General features: G+C 35.4%; 1 protein-coding gene across 2 annotated transcripts in view; it reads left to right on the forward strand.

Moving 5' to 3' along the window:
- The window catches only part of POLA1 (DNA polymerase alpha 1, catalytic subunit), a 193,224-nt gene that overhangs the window by 83,203 nt on the left and 90,882 nt on the right, over positions 1-19,139 (forward strand). For both annotated transcript variants that reach the window (XM_042867742.1, XM_042867743.1), the window contains 2 exons: positions 5,948-6,129; positions 7,849-7,980. In XM_042867742.1, coding sequence (XP_042723676.1) covers positions 5,948-6,129; positions 7,849-7,980 — 314 coding nt within the window. The remainder of the gene's footprint in view (positions 1-5,947; positions 6,130-7,848; positions 7,981-19,139) is intronic.

Genomic DNA, 19,139 nt, shown 5'->3' on the forward strand with positions numbered 1-19,139 from the left:
GCTGTTTGCAGATGCCTATGCTGATTATTGTTCTACAGAACTTTCAAGACGAAAATGTTTTTTGTCATCTGTAATGGCATAATGCAGCTGAGAGTTTATTAATAGTCCACAGTTGTTAATCTGAAAACCTGTGTATGTCCTATTACAATCTTAGATGTGAAATGCACTTAGTTTGACCATGCTAAAAACATTATCTCCATCTCCGGCTTTGTTTTCTTGGGAGTGCATAAATTGAGCTTGAAGGTGAAATCAGATCTTTCTCAAAACTGTTGCTCTACTTAGGTGTTTACGTGCAGCACTTTATCAGAGTTGTGCTTAATTGTTGCAAGTTGAAGTTATTTTTCTGCTTTTTTTTTCTGATGGTTATTGGAGGGATAGTCCAGTATGCTTGTTTCAAAGAAATGGAAAATAGATTCAAGTGTCCAAGACTAGAGCTGAGTTTAGTAAAACAAGCAAGTGCATTGTTGCTTTGTGTTCAGTTAGGCTTTTTAGGTAGTATTTTTATTGTTAACCAGCCAAATTCTTGTTATTTTTCTTATCTTTTTCTGTTTTGAAGAAGAAAGCTACTGTTCAACCTAGGTGTTGTATCTGTGGGCTGAAACGTGGTTGTGTTCTCATTTGTGTGTACCCTGATGCGATTTATCATGATATGTAGAGTATGTGTCCAGATGGGGAGAACGACTCTAACATTCTTGGTTTCATATTTGACAGTATCTCTTTATAAGGTGTATGTTTAATTGACAAGTCTTCATGTTAGTCTGAGTACATAAAATTGAGCTCAACTTAGGGAGACTTGGCTCACAGCAGAAAGATGAAAAGTTTTTTGTTCTGTCTGTGCTCCAAGTAAGTTATTTTAACTAAGCTATTTTGGACACTGAAGAACAAAAGCAAATAACCACACCTAAAAATTGCAGAGAGCTCTTTAAATGTCACATTCATTCACTATGGAATGAAGCTGAAAATTGTCTTTTGTTTTTGGACATTGTAGGAGGTCTGCCTAGCCGTTGAGAGATTGGAAATTCGTTGTTTCTAAAAATGAGGAACTCATGGGCATACTCCTGCACTCTCTTTTTCTTGAAGTTCTCAGGGAAAAGCAGCGTCAAGATGAGGATTGTTGGGTTTTCAGAGGATAAGTAAAGTGTGAAATCTGATGAAAATAGCGGTCAATAAATGTGGTCGTTTTCAATGCTTGGAGAACTCATTTACGTCATCTTGAAGATATCCATAGGTTTTAAACAAGAAGAATTCTATTGGCAGAATGCTTCTCTTAACATATTTAAAGTAGGCTTTGTTGTTGTTAGGTAGATACTACTCATGATCTCAGAGAAATCCGCTGTTGTTTCTGTGATGTCAGAAATACCTACACGATGTGGATGCAGTCAGTCAACCGTGGGATTTTCGTAGCTGTTCCTGCTTGACATGCACTGCTGTGAAATGCAGAAGCTACTGGCCGCTGAAAAAGGAATTTTGGCCTAGGCTGTTTCATGGTCTTCTGAAAGACCATGCTTTGCAAGCAGATGTGCATGTGGGTGCTCTGTAAGTTGTTTGATGCATGGGTATTTCATAGGAAGATCATCTAATTTTCGGTGGTCATTCCTGGGTCCTTCTGAAGCTTGCTGTTACGAGTGCTTCCCAGCACCGCTTTCTCCTTGCTGCCAGGGTCTGCATGTTAACTCCTTTTTGTAAGAAGATTTCCTCTACCTTGTGGTACTAAGTCTATTTTTCTTCTTTAGTAGGTTCCATTACCAGTTAGCAGTTGCCCAGGTGGGCATTCCTGACAAAACCCAGAACAGTTGCATTTGCCTGGTGGCATGTAGGAGCCATGCAAGGTTCTGTATTCTTTCTTGCTTTTCTCACTCAAGGCAGTGAAGCAAGTGCACGGTGGTGGAAATGAAAATTAAAGCAGTGCAAATCTCATGACAGTGAACTAGTCAACTCTAAACTGTATGAATTTTTGCTGTTTGTGGTCTTTTTCTTTGCAATGCTGTAGATGAACTTGGATGCTCAGACTCTCTATCCATAGGTTTGTGTTTTTTGTGTAGTTTACGGAGAAGAGGTGCCCTAATTGCAAAGGTTGGAATGCAAGGGAGGTTGTCACCTGCAGGTCTGTCTGCAGAGTGGAGGGATCCCTTCACAGCTGGGGGAAGTGGAGCCCCTGGAGAGTGACTTGTAGTCAGAATTATGAGCAGAGCAGGGCTGTCTTAGCGAGACTGAGCATTGAGAGGATTGCTGGAGCCTAACTGCGCTGGTTTAGGTGCAGGGAGCTGCCTGCCTGTATGCTTGCTTAGTGTACCACACCAGAACTGGGAAGGCAGTCCGGTGAAGCATCTTCCTTCCAGGAGCGGGAGGATCCCTTTCACGTAAGGCTGACAAAACGTAGCAGCAAAGCCAGAACGTCTTCGGCGCCCCGGCTGGGAGCCTAGCAGGGAAGTTAGGCGCGGGCGGGCCTCTGGGTGGCAGCACCGCACACTCTTTGCGCCGTGTCACGGAGCGCCTGGAGCCGGGCCTCGGGCCGGGAAACTTCGGGGCTTTCTGGCGAACCTGCCTTTAAAACACAGAATCCGTGGACAAGCAAGCAAGCAACTCTCAGGCTTTTGTTTAAAATAATAATAATAATAATAAAATAAAATACAGTGGAAAAAAGGCATAGCGCTTTTGTTATCTGAGTGTTTCCTTCAGAGCTGGAACTTGGCGATTCTTTCACTTTTTTTTTATGTTTGTCGCTTCTGTTCTCCTGGGAGGGTGCAGAGGTGGCAGTGGTAGCCTGTGTAAAGTCTAAAAAAAAAACCAACACATCTGCAAAATTTTTTTTTTTCCAATATTGTGATTAGTGAAATACACCTGCCTGCCTTTCAGCATATGGAGTGGGTTTTTTTTTGCTTACCAAATAACAAACGTTTTAATAATGCTATGAAATGATTCAGGAACAACTTTTAGAACTTTCCTCTATTATTTACTTGTGTAGCATTTTTAGCACTATGGATTTTTTCTTTCATCAGGAAGGTAACTGTGGAGTTCTGGTCAGATCAGAACGCTTACCTGTGGCATAGGGAATTCTGTGATAGCCCCAAAGCCCCTTGGCTTTCTCTTGATGTCAGAGAAGACAAGAATTCAAAGAAGTTCACTAACTTGTTTCATTCTATCAAACTAAAATAAAAAATATTTTAAAAACAAAACAACACAAAAAACCCCACTTTTTTTTCCCATGTATTAGACATGTTTTGTTTTCCAAATGCTGCATTATGCCCAGTATGACCTGTGTGTCCCCCCCGAAAAGGAGACAAGTTGGCAAGCTGAAATGGATTAATTGAATGAACTAACTATTCCTGAAAGGATATAGTAGAAAAATAGATCCCAATTGCAGAAGATAATTGCAGAAGGCATGTTCTTTAAAAGCCTGATTTGTAGTCTCAGATTTCACTGGGGATGTTTGCACACTGAACGTGAGATACGCACAGGAGTCATCACAATACTTTTTCTTGTTGGTTTTTTTTGGTTGTTTGTTTGTTTTTTCTTTTCCCAGCCAAAACAGCCGAGAAAGTTCACATATGGGTTCACATATTCAGCTTCTTAGAATGCATAATATATATTTTCTTCATGTTAAATTATTACAAAATATCTGTATGCTTATTGGTTCTCACCATTTTAAGTGAATATTGGAAAAGTACAGTTGAGCAGATATTCTCTCCGTTTTTCCTTAGGGAACTATTTCGCTTTACTGCTGCATTTGGGAAACTACCAAAAATAGATTTTTAACTGAATGTTAATGGCACCTGTATTGTAAAGTTGCAGTGATCGCTTCTCATTCCAGTTCCAATCACAATGATCTGTGAATTTTTATTTTTATTCACCATTACTATCTTAGATGCATACTTTAGTTGGTTTTTGATTTATTTTTTTTTTTCTGTTTTGGTCTTAATACTGAAACTGAACTCCACTTTCTAAAACATTTATCTTACCACATTTGTTGCAGGTTTTCCTTGGTTTTTAAAACAGAAAGTGTATTCCCACCATTTTTTTCCAAAACTAATAAACAAAAACAAATTTAAAAAAAAAAAAAAAAAAAACCAACCCTGCAGCCCTACAGGGTTGTTTTGTAGTTGTTTGGTTGTGGTTTTTTTTTGGGTGGGAGTGTGGGGGGGTGAGGGATGAGGTTGTACCGTATGTATTAATATATGTATTAAAGTGTAAAATATGCTATTAGCACTGTAAGTTTTTGTTGTTGTTTTTTTTTTTTGCTTTATCTGCTCTTTCTTTCAAAGAATTGTAGAGAATAGCATTAAAAGTTTAAGAACCACTTTGAGACTAAATATTAGCCCTATGCACTAACATTTGTTTCTATTCATAGAAGTAAAATTGGAAATATTTATTACATTTTAGTGAAAACTCTTGTTTTTTCAAGTTAATCTTTTCTGTCAATGTAATTTTTTCCTCTCCTAGAATTTGTCATATAGCTGTAAAGTAGAAATTCAGAATCATGATAGTAAAGTTACAGATATCAAACATTTTAGGTAGAGGCAATCTGTATCTGCTTGTATAGCACAACTGTTTTGTGCATGCAGTAATACTTGTCCTGAATGGCTGAATATCGTACCCAAACATTTTCTTTAAGTCTCTCAGTACAGAGCTTACAAGGAACTGTAAAATCAAGCTTCACTTTTTATTTGTAATCTTTCATACTTTTTCTCTGGTAATTCTTACATGTACTAAAATTCACATATGATGTAGGCTGATGCATGGTAAGCTTTTAGTTGCCTTAATTTATCTTTCTTAAAAGTATTATTTTCTTACTGGCTCTCACAATTTTTGATTGAATATTGGAAAAATACAGTTGAGCGAAATTTCTATATGTTTTCTTTAGGGGGCTGTTTTGCTCTGCTACTGCTTTTGGGAAAGTAGTCACTTTTTTTTTTTTTTTTTTTTTTTTTTAATTGTTTCTCTTTGATCCTTTATTATTATTTTTAAAGTAAGCCGTAGTTTTCTACACATTTTTTTCCACGCTCTTTAGGTGATTCTTTTCTATCATGTGCTATTTACTAGAGTTAAAAATAAAATCACAAAGCAGCAGCAGTAAGAACAACAGAAAAAGTCATGGGTGGAATAAATGGACTTTTTGAAAGGTTGAACATAACAAAGGATGACAAAAAAATGAGGATTTTTATTAAATTTACTTTGGCGGTCTTATTCCTAGGGTAGTGAACTTCGTGCTTGCTTGCTTATTTACTTATTTGTGGTTGAATCAGTATTTTTGGGATCTCTTTTGTGTATTTATTTGTTTAAAATCCCAAGTTCTGGCAATCAGAAATAAAGCATTTTCTCTCCAGCGCTGTCGTTTTAAATGCTGCTGCTGAATTTTAACCACTGCATTAGATTGAAACCTACATGCTGTTAACCACTGAGCCAAAATGAAATCGACCACTGCATTGAAATCAGAGTTGGCAGTTGTATACGGACTTGAAGGAGTTGGTAATAGCAGTGCACCCGTGTTTCTTTAATGGGGTTTTTATTCTCTGTTTTCAGTTTTAATGGTGCCGTTTTGATTTAAAGACTGTTTCTTAATAACGATGCACATTTTTATTGAAATATTTTCAATGTAACTTAAGAAGAAAATAACAATAAAGCCATCCTAGGAGTGGTTTCCTCAGAAACAGAATGTTCTGTTGCATACTCCCATGATAATGCAACGTGCTTGCTTTATTTATAAAGCAATCTTGCGTAAGAAGATAAGTGAGAAGATTTCTTCATGTTTTGTGAACCTTTATTTGTGGTTAAAAATTGTAAAATGTGTTTGTATTTATAGAGCAGTGTTTGCTAAAGAGAGATTTTCAGCTTTTGAATTTACATTTTGTAACTTTCTTTTCACTCTGCTTCACCAAGCATATGAAAAATGAGCCTACTTGCATGGTTGACCTCTGAGTCTTTTGAAATTTTTGTTTCTTATTAATAGGACTGGATCCCTCCCAATTCAGAGTCCATCACCATTACCATAAAGATGAGGAGAACGATGCCTTGGTTGGTGGCCCAGCTCAGCTCACTGATGAGGAGAAATATAGGGACTGTGAAAGATTCAAGTTTTGCTGCCTCAAGTGTGGAACAGAGAATATTTATGACAATGTCTTTGACTGTTCGGTTCGTTTTCAATGTTTTATTTCTCTTTATTGGTGAGGGGGAAAATAGTGTAGAGGAAAAGGCTTTTCAGAGAGCATTCATATGATGTAGGAGAAGATACCATATTGCTGAAGGACTGTTGTTTATATGTTTGGAACAGAAATCTGCTGATAAGACAGTGTAGAAATATTTTTCCCATTTTTGTATTTCAGCTAGGAGTAGTGCAGTCTAGGAGAACGTGTGAGATAAGCTGGCTTCATTAATCTGTTTGCCCACATTCATGAATGATTGTTAACTGTAACTTTTTAAGACATCCTTATCTTAACACCTGAGTAACTTCCAGTTCCCTATTTAATGAAACTTTCATGTAGCTATGGCAATTTCTTATCCTAAATCATACTAATTGGAACAAAGTGGTTTTGAAATTTCTGTTTATCTTTTTACATCCCACTTCCTTTCTTCGCAGTAAGGCTTTTCTATGTTATCTTTCCTTCTGTCTTTGTATATCGAACATAAAAAGTCACGGGGGTGCATTCTTGTGGAGAAGTTCTGCCAAAAAATGTATCTGGGACCTTGGATCACAACTTGAAATAGGGCCAAGTATTTAACTCTCCAGCAATGTTATGCATATATTAGTCATTGGCAAATTAGCGAGCCTCTGAGTAGTGAAAACCTTGAAACTCAAAGCAAATAAATCTTTTATCTAAATTAAAAGTAATTATTTTAAGTTAATTTGGACAAACAGCAGATGTTTTGCATTTTTTTGAATCAAAATAAAGCAGTCTTTGGAAGCAAGTAAGATGAAAAGGCACACAAATCGAGTGATGCTATGTAAATCCTTGACTTTTGCTCATTACAGCTGTAAATAAAACAGTTAATTGCACGTAGGCTTGACAACTTGCAGATGGGCTAACTGGAGAGATGGAGAGAAATGGATGTCAAACTCTTTATATACATATATGTATATGTGTGTGTATATATAAATATATATTCATATACACATACACACATTTTATACATAAACGTAAAAAATATTCTACACAATTATTTAGTGGGAGTATTTTGTGTTGTGGGTGTTTAGCCAAGATGGTTCGGAATAGCCTAAGTGTTAAGTTGTAAATGGAAAGAAAACTTTTTACATAGTGTTACAAATATCCAACCTAACAGGTTTTTGTTATTTCAGTGAGAATTTTACTGAATTTAATTTCAGTACTTCACTTACTGCTTTTAGGTTCTGAAATCTTAATGTTTGCCATTCAAAGGTTTCAAAAGTATATGAGACGCTGTCGAACTCTAGGAGCTGTTCTTTGCACTTGGGGAGGATAAAAAATGATCTTGTTGTTTTGCAACAAGGCTTGTCTCTGCAGCCACATTGGTAATCTATAATTGCTATCTGTAAGGTGGATTTCGGTGTTCTGATTAGTAGCTTCAGGCAAAACTTCAGTCTCCCTGATGAAACATAATTTGTGGAATGATTAATTTTGTAGCAGATGAAGAAGCATCATCTCCAGAAGATCTTTCATTGAAAAGAGATTTGGAAAACTGTCCTATCAGACAAGTCTTTATATGGATGTGGCCAACTGTGGTGGGAAGAAAGAAAGACTAGAGAGTAGAGATTTAATTGGAAAAATAAAGACCTTTAAGATAAATATATTTTTTTTTTGCATGAGGTGTTATGTCTAAACTTTTGCTGCTATTATCTGCTGTCGTCATGTATATTTTTGCATTTCTTTTTTTCAGGGGCGATTTATTGAGCCCAGCTTGCAAAGGTGCAGTAAGAGTGAATGTGAAGAGTCTCCTTTCAACCACGTGGTTCAAATGAACAACAAATTACTCTTGGATATTAGACGTCACCAAAAAAGATACTACAGTGTAAGTATTCAGAAAATATTCTTCCATAAGAAATGAGTTGTCTAAGTGGTCCTGAATTTAGCAGCTATCTCACTTTTTTTTGATAAAGTATAAATTAGTGCAGTTGCAAAACTCAACTTTATGAAGAGGAAACTATCAGTTAATGATGTTTAAAATATTAATTTAGGTTATTTTTCCCATTTCTGTCTTAAGTCAAAATAGTCAGGTACTTATATGTATGTATATAACGTTTTGTAACAGTATTTGTCAGCATTACTACAGATGAAGGAGCTCATTGCTTTCCCAACGGTTGGCATTGTGTGGCATTACTGAAAAAATAGTGCTGTGTAATATTTGCATTTCCCATCTTTCCACTGACCAAAGAACTAACAGGTTAGGAAAAATATACCTTGATTTTTAAATTACATTAATATTTTTGGCATCTCTAATATGCTGGAAAGATTGTGTTTTGTGAATTATCATCTGTCCATTTTGGTGAAATTTTCATGGAATTCCACATAACTTCTTTTAATATGTAGTTGTCTAACACAGAACCTTTTTTCACAGCCCTCAGATCAGCATCATTTTTGAAAGAACTCCTAACCTTTGGATGCTTATAACCTTTGATATATTTAAAAATTATTTTTGAAATTTTGACCTGTAAATGAAAGGCCAGCCTAATTTGTGGTTTGTTTTCTTAGATATTACAAAATATTTTTTCAGATGGCAGCTAAAATGCAGAGCATTAGCATAGTAGTTTTGTTTTAATTATGGTTTAATACTAAGCGCGCATCTTATGTGTTTTTTTTTTCCTTCTGTATTACTTCCTATTGCAATTCTAAATAAATGTTTTCTGATATGTTTTCTGGAAATGTGATATATTCAGAAGGTGTAAGTGTGTCTTTTGAAGATCACTGCGTCAAAAAGAGCTTTCTTAGACTATTTAAATTCATAGTAGTTCTTAAGGTAGGACTGATTGTTCCTTCGCACTGAAGTTAAGGGTAAATCATTTAGGTGGGTAAAGTTATTAAATGTGAAATCTTGCATTTTTGCCAAGTCCATCTGACTGCAAAACTTTCATTCAGATGACATTACTATAAATACTGCATTATGAAGTGTGTTTATATAATAGGTCAAGGTAATACATTTAGACTGACTACTTTTATATAAAGTTCTGCTCTGATTAATTTTTTTAGATTTCAGTATATGTACATTTGATGTCATGTATGAACATTATGATAATACACAAGTCAAATGCTACGGAATTCTTGGTATATAAAGTACTGGAAAGATAGGCATGATATGTGCAATAATAAACTCGATGTATAAAGGAAGATTTAAGGACAGGAAGAAGTATTGTTTCTGAAGAATTCTAAGGAATGAAAAATGCTGTAATATTTTGCTCTGTTCTCTAGCTTTTGATTTTCGTTTGGTTTTAAGGCCAAGCCATGAACCAAACTCTGAAATGTTTCGATATTGAACATTGTAATTTATTTATATTCTATTAAAATCTGCTGTGTATCTGTCTACCTAGTACATATCATAATAAAGTGTCCTCCAAGAGGAATTTACTTATGCTTGTAAATGGAGGCTTTACAAACCTGATTATATTTTCAGCGCTGAGATCTTACTTTTAACCTCGTAATTATCAGTTAGCTCTAATAATGATGTTTAATGTTACTTTTAACTGTGGAATACATTCAAACTCCAGAAATGTGAGTTTATTTTATTGTTAAGAGAAGTTTTGAAATTGCACAATGATTTTCATTATAAAAGAAGGGCTTTCCACTGAGCTGGGCAAGAAAACTTTTTGTCCCATTAGCTCTTAGAAAAGCAGGTGCTCAGAGCTTTGGTATACTCCTTTCATCAAATACGTGTAGTGACTGTGTAACAGCTGGAGTTGAAATTTGTCAAATGGATGTTTGCACTAATACATATAATCCTATAAACTATAAAGGCACACTCAGAAGTAGTGTGGCAAAGTACCATCTGAACAAAACATTTGACTTAACTTTGAGACACTTAAGACTCCTCTTGTAGTTGTTGTACCTGAGAGGCTCAGAAGTGTCAGTTTAAATAGACAAATACTGTGATTAACTTTGTCACTCTATTTCAGTATGTATATATTTTTAGATAATACTTTTCTTTGTATGTTGGTCAAATGACCCACAATACAAAAAAAAAACAACAAAGTTCATAAATAATATTTTTTTAACCCTCAAAATAATGAGCTACTTTTTATGAAGTCACTCTTAGCAGGAGTCTTTGGGCCCTATCCACAGCTTGCAGAAATGAATAAGCTTACTTTTTTTCGGCGGGCTTTGAATGAGATTTTTTTTTTCAGGGTTTAGAATCATTGCATTTTGTTTCCCTATCTATTGAAATGCTTCCATATGTAGCTATATGACCTTAGAAAGGGGATGCCTTAACGTGTAAAAGTGCAAAATGTACTTGGTCTTTTTGGTGGGTGGAGTTGATAAATAAGTAAATATACTGGTGATGTACTTCCTTCCTTTAAAACGGTGCAAGTCTATGTGCACAAATATAATTTTGTAAGGTTGCTGCAATACCACTGCTTTTGTAAATTATTTACCTTTATGTAATTTCTTTTCTTCAGTCCTTTTTCCCATTGAAACATTTAAATCTTTTATTTGTGTTCTAAAACACAAGTGCCATTACTCCAGTATTTTTGGCTTTCTTAATAGTATTAACAATATCATTTTTGAGAACCCTACTCGTAATTGTAAATATCTTTAAAAATGACATGCAAATATTTCTTTTCAGAAATGCATTATTCTTTGAAAGATTGATTCTGTTGTGTGGTGTGTGATTTTTTTTTTTTTTTTTTTTTTTTTTTTTATCCTGCTTCAGAAGAGCAAATAGATGAAAAGAGAGAGAAACGCTAGCTAATCTAAATTGGGAAATGAAGAGGGCTTTTTTAAGCATGAAAATTTCATCATCTTGTCAGCTGGCAGAATGCCTGCTGTGTGGATTCACAAAGGCTAAGAATTACACTTTCATGAAATTTTCCTCACTAACTGCCCTGGTTAATTTGAAAGATAACCCACTGTTCTAATTCATTCCTCAATTGGGCGGTGCAGATTTTATCTTTGATCTGACAAAGCATTTGTGTTAATCGTTTTGGCCCTCTACTAGACACTCTTGGGATTGTGCTTTTACAATAAATGTGTCTGTGATAGCTCTTTAGTCTATTATACTTACAATAGATCCATAGAACTGGTAATTAATTCTGTACTGCTTTGGAAATGGGGAAGAATAGGTGTAGCTCTGTCAAGTGCTGCTGGGAAGTTTGTTTAGCTAGTTCATTTTTGAAGTGTTACCCTCAGCCATCAATGAAGCATCCGTGCTAGAGAATGGCTGAAGGCTGAAATATGCAAGCATAAATGGAAAAAGTGACCAATTGCTGTGCTGGAGAGTTTCATATAATTTATAGTAAGAGGATCTAATTATGATGCAAACTGCTTAATGTTTCCCACTGGAAATATTCATTTTATTTCAAGCATTTGGTAAATAAACACCAACTCTTTTAAAAATCTCTCTAAAAAATCAGTGTTCATATCCAGAAAAATTAATCCCCTGTCTTGTTTAGCTGTTAGTTTTGCTGACTGAAAGGAACTGAATAAAAAGTCTGTATTGTATACATCTGAGTGGTATCAGATTCACAGCTAAATTGAATGGACTCTCAAGCTGTAGTCCTTGAATCACAAGTTTTTTTTAACTTGTTTCTAGGTATGCATGCACAGTATTAGTAGTAGTACAGGCTAAAGCCTGTTTTAATATAAATTTTTTTTGTGGTGTTTTGTTAGCATATGGCATCTTCAGATCTTTCTATCTTTTCAGAATGCAAATTTAAAAGGGTTATGGTGGTTTTTTTTTATTGTTTTTTTTTTGTTGTCGTTGTTGGTTTTTTTAATATTGAGAAAATCTTGGCCCTGCCTTTATTACACTGCCTTTGTTTTAGTCTTTCTAGTAGACCACTCTAACCCACAGACAGAAGTGAGTTTGAAGGCTATTGAACACTGCTAAATAACTTTATACTGTTCAGCTGCGAAAATGCAGTGCTCAATAGCCCTCAAAATTTCTCATTTCTTACCTGTGGTGGGGTAGTCTACTGCTTGCACATTAGGTCGCAGTATAAAAGCATGTTAGTACACTTGTTCAAGGTCTTTGAATCATTATTTTATGTATGTATATTCCTTGTTTTGATTATTGTGTATGTATGTTCTTGGGTTTTGTGTCAGTATTTTATGCACTTAAAAGTAAAAGATTTATAAACAAGATAATATTATAAGAGTCTGTAGCCTTCATACAGGGTTTGGGGGTAGCATGGCATATTCGCTTAAGAGAACAAAAATGACAGAGCTCATTGTGGACCTGGAGTCTCCCACACTGCAATCATGTGTATTGCCAACAACCCACAGGTGTACACCACACGAACAGGTGAAAATATGATTGTAGATGGTGGTGATGACTTTTGTAATCGTGCTTTCGGAACAGCTATGTAGTGAAAGCCCTTTTTGTTTGGTGGGTGGGTCAGGGTAAGAAGCTTCTTTGGATTGAAGGAAAGGTCTTTAGTAGTGGCAATAGTACAGTATTTTAAATATTGTTGTGCTGCTAATACTAGCAGAATATGGACACGTAATAAAGAGTGTGTAGAGCCAGAAAACAGAAGGAATCATTACACCAATTGATGTGGCAGACACAATCAGATAGCTAAAAGCTGCTGTCCAATTATCTCCAATGATTATTTTGGGAGTTCTTCCTGTTTGTGTATAAATGGATATCTGAGTCTCTTCCAAGCTTGAAATTGTATCACTGTCATTTTAGTTTATATATACAGAAACTGAGACATTTATTTTTAGTATTGAAAGCTTCCAAGTCAAGACAAAATGGAAAGGAATTGGAGTGCGCGATAAAAGATGAATGTGATTCCATGCACAACTTACTGGGAACTCAAGAGAGGGAAGGGAAGCTGGCACCAAGAATTCTCAAGGATGTTTTCCTCCACCCCACAGTAGTATTTTCTGATCCATTTCTTGAATGTGGTTGACAAATGGATTGTACTTAAAATCATGTTTTGGTTAACCAAGAGGAGATTAGAAGCATCTTGATTATTGAACACCACCAGTATTCTACTATGTGAAAGCATTATATATGTCTTTACAGACACAATTTATACTTAACTGCATAATGAAAGATAGCTCTTTGGTCACCATGTATAGTGCATTTTGGGGATGAGTAAGCAGTTATTTGTCACAGCACTCATGGTATCTATTAACTGAGATTGATTCGCTATTACTGCAACTTCTGCCCTGTAAAGGAATTGTTTGTTTTAGACTTGCAGCATCAATATGATTTTTAGTGAAGTGTTTCAAAGTAATGATCGATATACCTATACAAAAGGTTTAACTCTCTTCATTGGATTTTACTAGCCGTGACGGACATGCATCCATCTCCCTGATGGCTGAGTGAAATTGAGTGCAACTCTATGAACTCAGAATTTCAGCCACTGAGAATGAGTGAAATCTGCAAAGGAATAGTGTCTGTTTGCTGATGCTTATTTCTAGGGCTTAGTCCACAGTCAGATCCCTTGCCAGAGAAGACTCTTAATGACAGCAGATACATCTCTCTGCTAACTGGAGAAAATGCTTCCCAGGTTAGCCACGGCATGGAACAGGTCCTAAGAAATGCAAATTGCCTCAATAGAATAAAACCAACTTTGTAATTTCCTCTGTAGGTAGAACACAGGAATGTAAGGGCTTATTATCACAATAATTTATCTGCTTAGGCTTATGAATGGCAGTAATGTGTAGATCATGTTACAGGAAATGTGCCCACAGGTAAATATGGTTGTGGTTGTGATTGCCACCAAGTGTGTAATGTTTACCTAGGTGATTGAATCACTTCTCTAATAACAAGATGTTGCTGTCTTCAAAGGATTATGGAAAGCACTTTGAAGGTACTCTGTTGGAACTGATCTGTTGCCACAGTAGAAACAGTGATGAATTTTGGTAGCACTTGGGAAGCATGTTTTGCTGTAATACGGTTATGGTTGCAACTCTCTCTTGTCTCGCTTTAAACTGAGCACAAAATAAAGTAGCTTTGGTGTGCCAACTGCAGTACTTGTTACGATATTCTGTAGTCCAGAATGTAAAAGTTTGGGTGAATTTCTGCAGCCCATAGATAGATCTGCCACAACTGCGTTACATTAAGTGCCTGAGCAAGCTACTTTGAGAGTGAACGAGTACATCCTTTGTTGAACATCTTGGAATGACAGAAGTGTCAGGATGCTACATGGCATAATAGGTTTTGCTTATTCTGAGACTACTTTAATGACATTATAAATCACAAGAGGATTCATGACAAATCGCTGGTCTTGACAAGATCAATGTTGATCTTTCTCCTTTCTATGGTAGTTTCAGAGATGGCCATTTTCAATCTGTTTAGATTGCTGTTGCTTTTAATTTAAATCCAAATGCAGTTTTGGATGGAGAAGCATTCTTACTAGTTTCCATTTAGAGATATTAGAAGAAGTGGAAGCTTGTCTCAACTAAGGCTTAAAGTAGTATTTAAAACCATCAGTTCTTATGGGATTTTGATGTAGTTCATGCATTATACTAAGTTGGGACAGTAAGTATCAACTAATAAATTAAATCTGCATTATTATACATGAAATTTTAATACAAACGAATGCGTTATAACCAGTTTGCTAGAATATGACACAGAATTGTCTCTTGATATTGAATACTTGATGCTAGTTGGTATATGTACAGTAGTAATCACAGAAATGTTGGTTTAACTAACTGTTACAATTTTTGTTGACCCTCTACTATCAGATCAGCCAATAATTACATTGTTCAAGCGTATAGCATACTCCAGAGAGCCAAAGTTAAAACCAGAAGTTAAATAGACTACAGATTCACTGAAAGTAGTTCTTTTTTACAAGAATAGGTTTATTTGACATTTCTGACCTAAAAATGTTGTGATAATCAGAAATGTGTTCTTAGGAGTTACTTAGGAGGCATATAGAAATCTATAGTCGAACAAGAATTTTAGAAATTGAAACATCTTGTTTTGAGTGTTTTGTTTAAAAAGCTACAGTGGATCCATCCGTGGTAATTCAGTTGAGTGACACATAAAAATATGGAATGTTTTCTAATAATTGCATGAAAAACTGAGTCACCTGTCCTGAAGTTTCTTAGTCTTTTTTGTGAACCAACCCTCAATTTTAAACGAAAGCTTAAATTATTATTATTTTTTATTATTATTTGGGAAGCTAAACTGTATTTGGTGCAGGGTATACTTTCTTTGGCAAACGTTTTTGTTTGTTACTGTCTTCTGTAGTCCACATTCCTGAAAATTATTGAATAACAATGTCACTGAGGATAGGAGGTGGCAGAGAGCACATGCAGAAGTGCACCAGAAGTTTCAACTATGTTTTCTTTAGCATGCTTTGCTTTGCTTGTGGGGATGGTTCTTGTAGATGCTTGTTTCTTCACTCTTAGCTGTTAAAAGACTTATTTCAATTTTTTTGTTTAAAGTAGTTAAACGTGTCAGAAGATAACAGAAATATTTTCTAGTCACTTCTCTACTTCTTAGAAAAATATTTTTTTAAGGAATTAAACAAGTTATACCTCAACAGACATGATTCCCATATTTGAAATCTCGTGATAACAAGGCTGTGGTACAAAATGGGCTTCGACCTACTTGTAGTGTCCTCTGAATAGGCTTTTGTGTCGTTGAAGCTCAGCAGTCAGGTTGGTTACGTATCTGTTTCGATCGTTTTCATTAAATGGCATCTGCTGATGGACTTTACCACTAATTTCTTACTGAGTTATAAACATGAGTTACTCTATTTTTGTTCATAGGAGCATGCTTTTGTACTACTACCTTTTGTAAATTGAGCCTGAACAGTTGTCAGCTTTGCCTGTGCTTTAGCACCTTGTGTTCTGTGATGCACACTGGTTTAAATACCCTTTTATTGCTGAAGATGAGCATCTCTTCCCTATTTTCATGCCATGCAGTTTATTTTATCTTCCACAGCTGTGGCATTTCATAGTGGGGGGGAAAAAAAAGCTCTGTAGTCCTGCTAAAACTGTTACAGCAGCTAAATAACAAAGGCTATTGTCTTGTTCATTTTCTTTCATTTGAAGAATATCAGCTATCCAAGTGTCTTCAGCCCAGCCATTGTTAGGCTTTAAATCCTCAAATGTATGAAAGAAACACTTCTGAGGTTTTCCAAAGGTATACCAAATTTCTACAGAGAATAACAGGATTGTTTGGGTTGGAAGATGGTTTAATTCAACTTAAATTCAACTCCATTTAATTCAATTCAATTTAATTCCACAAGGAGGGAAATCTTCCACTGCACCATAAAAATTAAGACTCTGCAGAAGTTAGCAAGTAACTGCTCTTTTTCTCGGGAACAAAATCATTATCTTTTCAGATGCCCTTACAAGAGAGGCATTGAAAATTCACACTGCTGAGAGATCTCAAGATAGAAATAAATGTTTCTTCAGAAAAAAAACTCATTCCATCCAAAAATAAAAGCTCTCAGTTTCAGAGTTGTAGCACATACTCTGAATGTCTTTACCCTGTACAACAGAATAAGTGAAAAGTTGATGTTTAAAGATGTTGGGTTTTGGTTGGTTTTTTTTTGTTTGTTTTTGTTGTGGTTTTTTTAATGCTTGTCTAGAAAGGAATACTTCTTTGTCTCATCTTTTTCCTTTTTGTACTCGTGGCTACAGGGCAGATGTGGAAAACAATGAAGGGTGAACTCCAAGGGGTTTTCTTCAAGTAACCTGCCCGTTCAACATCATCATCCCAGAGATTTATTTAATTGGTGTTTTTTCTTGTGTTCTTTTTTTCCTTCATCACTTGCTTTACTTGTCTTTGAAGATTATAGACGTGGATGGGTTGAAGAGAAAGATTTAGTAATAACTAGCTTTCGTTTCCTAATGAAAATATGGTCAGCATAGCAATATTCTTCCTTTTCCCCCTATCTGATGGAGATTTCTTTACTAATGCCTTCAATTTGGATGAACTTATTTTTGCTCTGTGCCAACGATGTGAAAGATTGAACACTGTGCATATCTTACAGCTGGTATATCTTAATTATTATTTAAATTTCTACTGGATTTGGAAGAATTATCTGAAAGGACAAAATAGGAGGTGGAGTCAAGTGGAAGTATATCCTCATCAGCTCTGCAGTCAGCCCCCATTCCTTCGAGTGCAAGGCAACCCAGCTGTGAGGATTGCTGGTCACACTCTCATCAGAGAGAGAGAGAGAGAAAATTAGCAAGACAAAATTCCTCTCTATCAATCCTACCCTTACACAAATTCAGACTTCTGAGCTCCCATACGTGAGAGTGTAACTTAATTTCCAAATTACATGATGAAAGCACATCTGTCCCAAAATTAATACCTCTTGAGAATATCATAATTGTATATACTGAAAATAATTAGTATCTGTAATTTGCAAGTCATAAATGTCTAATTTTTAGCGAAGTTGTTTGTTTCCATTTAAGATAAATTCTCAATTTAATATCCAAAGCAACATACGACTGTACCACAGGGAAGCTAGAATTGTTTCAAAATGGAGAACCCCCTTGCCCCCCAAAACACAAAGAAAGAAAATGATGAATTCTGTTGCATGATACTACATTTTTTTTCCCTGAAAACTGGTAATTCATGTAATTCGTTGTTATTTGATAATGCATATTTTTTCTCATATTGAAGCAATTCTTGATGAAGATCTTGCAATAGAAGTAGCAGCTACTAAGGCACTTGTATTTATGACCCCTATCAAGCACAGAAGTTGAATTTAGAATTTGAATTTGGTACTATTTCTATATATGTGACTTTTTATGGATAAGTTTGTAGATATGAATAAAGTCATTAAAACAGCTAGTAAGAAATACCAGAACATCTTCCAGCAGTTCATGCAGTGTTGGAGATGCTTTTTCACACCATTCTTTGTTATTTGCATGCGTTTTTTATTCTTTTTTGAATAGAAGCAATTAAGCAAATTCTTCCTCCCTCCTACTGCTTTCTATCTTCCTTTTTGCGACATGAGATCAGCATTTATACTCTCTTGTTCCTTTAATGGGGCATCTTTTTGGGGGCCACCTTCCAACTTTTTTTTTTTTTTTTTTTTTAATGTAATAAATGAAACAATAACAATAGAGTAGAATAAATTTTGATGTGGTTCTCGAGGGGGTTTCCTGGCTGATTAAACATAAAGTAGTTTTAATACCTGGCACCCTACTCCCTTCCCAGCCCATCAAATAAAAGAGACTAAAATGCCTAATAAATAACTCATAATTTACAAATTCTATATGGTCTAATGAGCCAGGCATCTTAAGGACTTAAAATTAATTAGAAAAGAAAAACAAAACAAACAAAAAACCCTCCACAACTATGTTATCTACCAAGAAATGGTCAATAATGACTTCAAATGACAATTTTTGACATTTTCTGGTGAGTCCATTTTTGAAGGGTTTCATGAGGCTAGTGGCAAGATGCCACTCAGCAATCAGGTGTCTTGCAGGAAACCTCTGTAACAAATACCTATTTGAGGAGCATCAGAGACTGTAGTAAGAATAAGGAAACTGATGTGCAGTTACAAGCTTTTTGTAGAAAGAAGCGTATTTAATTTCTATATAAATTGAACTGGTTCCTTTTTTTTTTTTTTTTTATAGATACAGATCACCACATAAGAAGGTCCAGCTTCATAACCAAGACTAGTATCATAACCAAGGCTAGGGAGATGCCAATGTTATAACTACTGACTTCATCTTGTAATAATTACAGGCAAGTTATTTTTCCAGAAGGCATCTAGGCAAACTTTCTTCAATCCCTTCCTCCTCATCTGAAACTGCAAACAATTCTTCAGTTACAAAATTTTCAAATTATTTTTAATCCTTTAGGGTCAAGCCACTGAACTGTCTGGAAGGCATCTAATAAGAGCATTAGGCACGTACAACAAAATAAGCCAAAAGTTGATGTTTGAAGATGTGTTTTTTTGGTTTTTTACTTGCTGGACCTGAAAGGAATACTTTGTCTTGTCTTTTTTCCTTTTTGTACTCGTGGCTACAGGGCAGATGTGGAAAACAATGAAGGATGAACTCCAAGGGGTTTTCTTCAAGTAACCTGCCCGT

This window comes from Lagopus leucura, unplaced genomic scaffold, assembly GCF_019238085.1.
Source record: "Lagopus leucura isolate 7727_CA_CO unplaced genomic scaffold, USGS_WTPT01 Super-Scaffold_100001, whole genome shotgun sequence".
Lineage (NCBI taxonomy): Eukaryota > Metazoa > Chordata > Aves > Galliformes > Phasianidae > Lagopus > Lagopus leucura.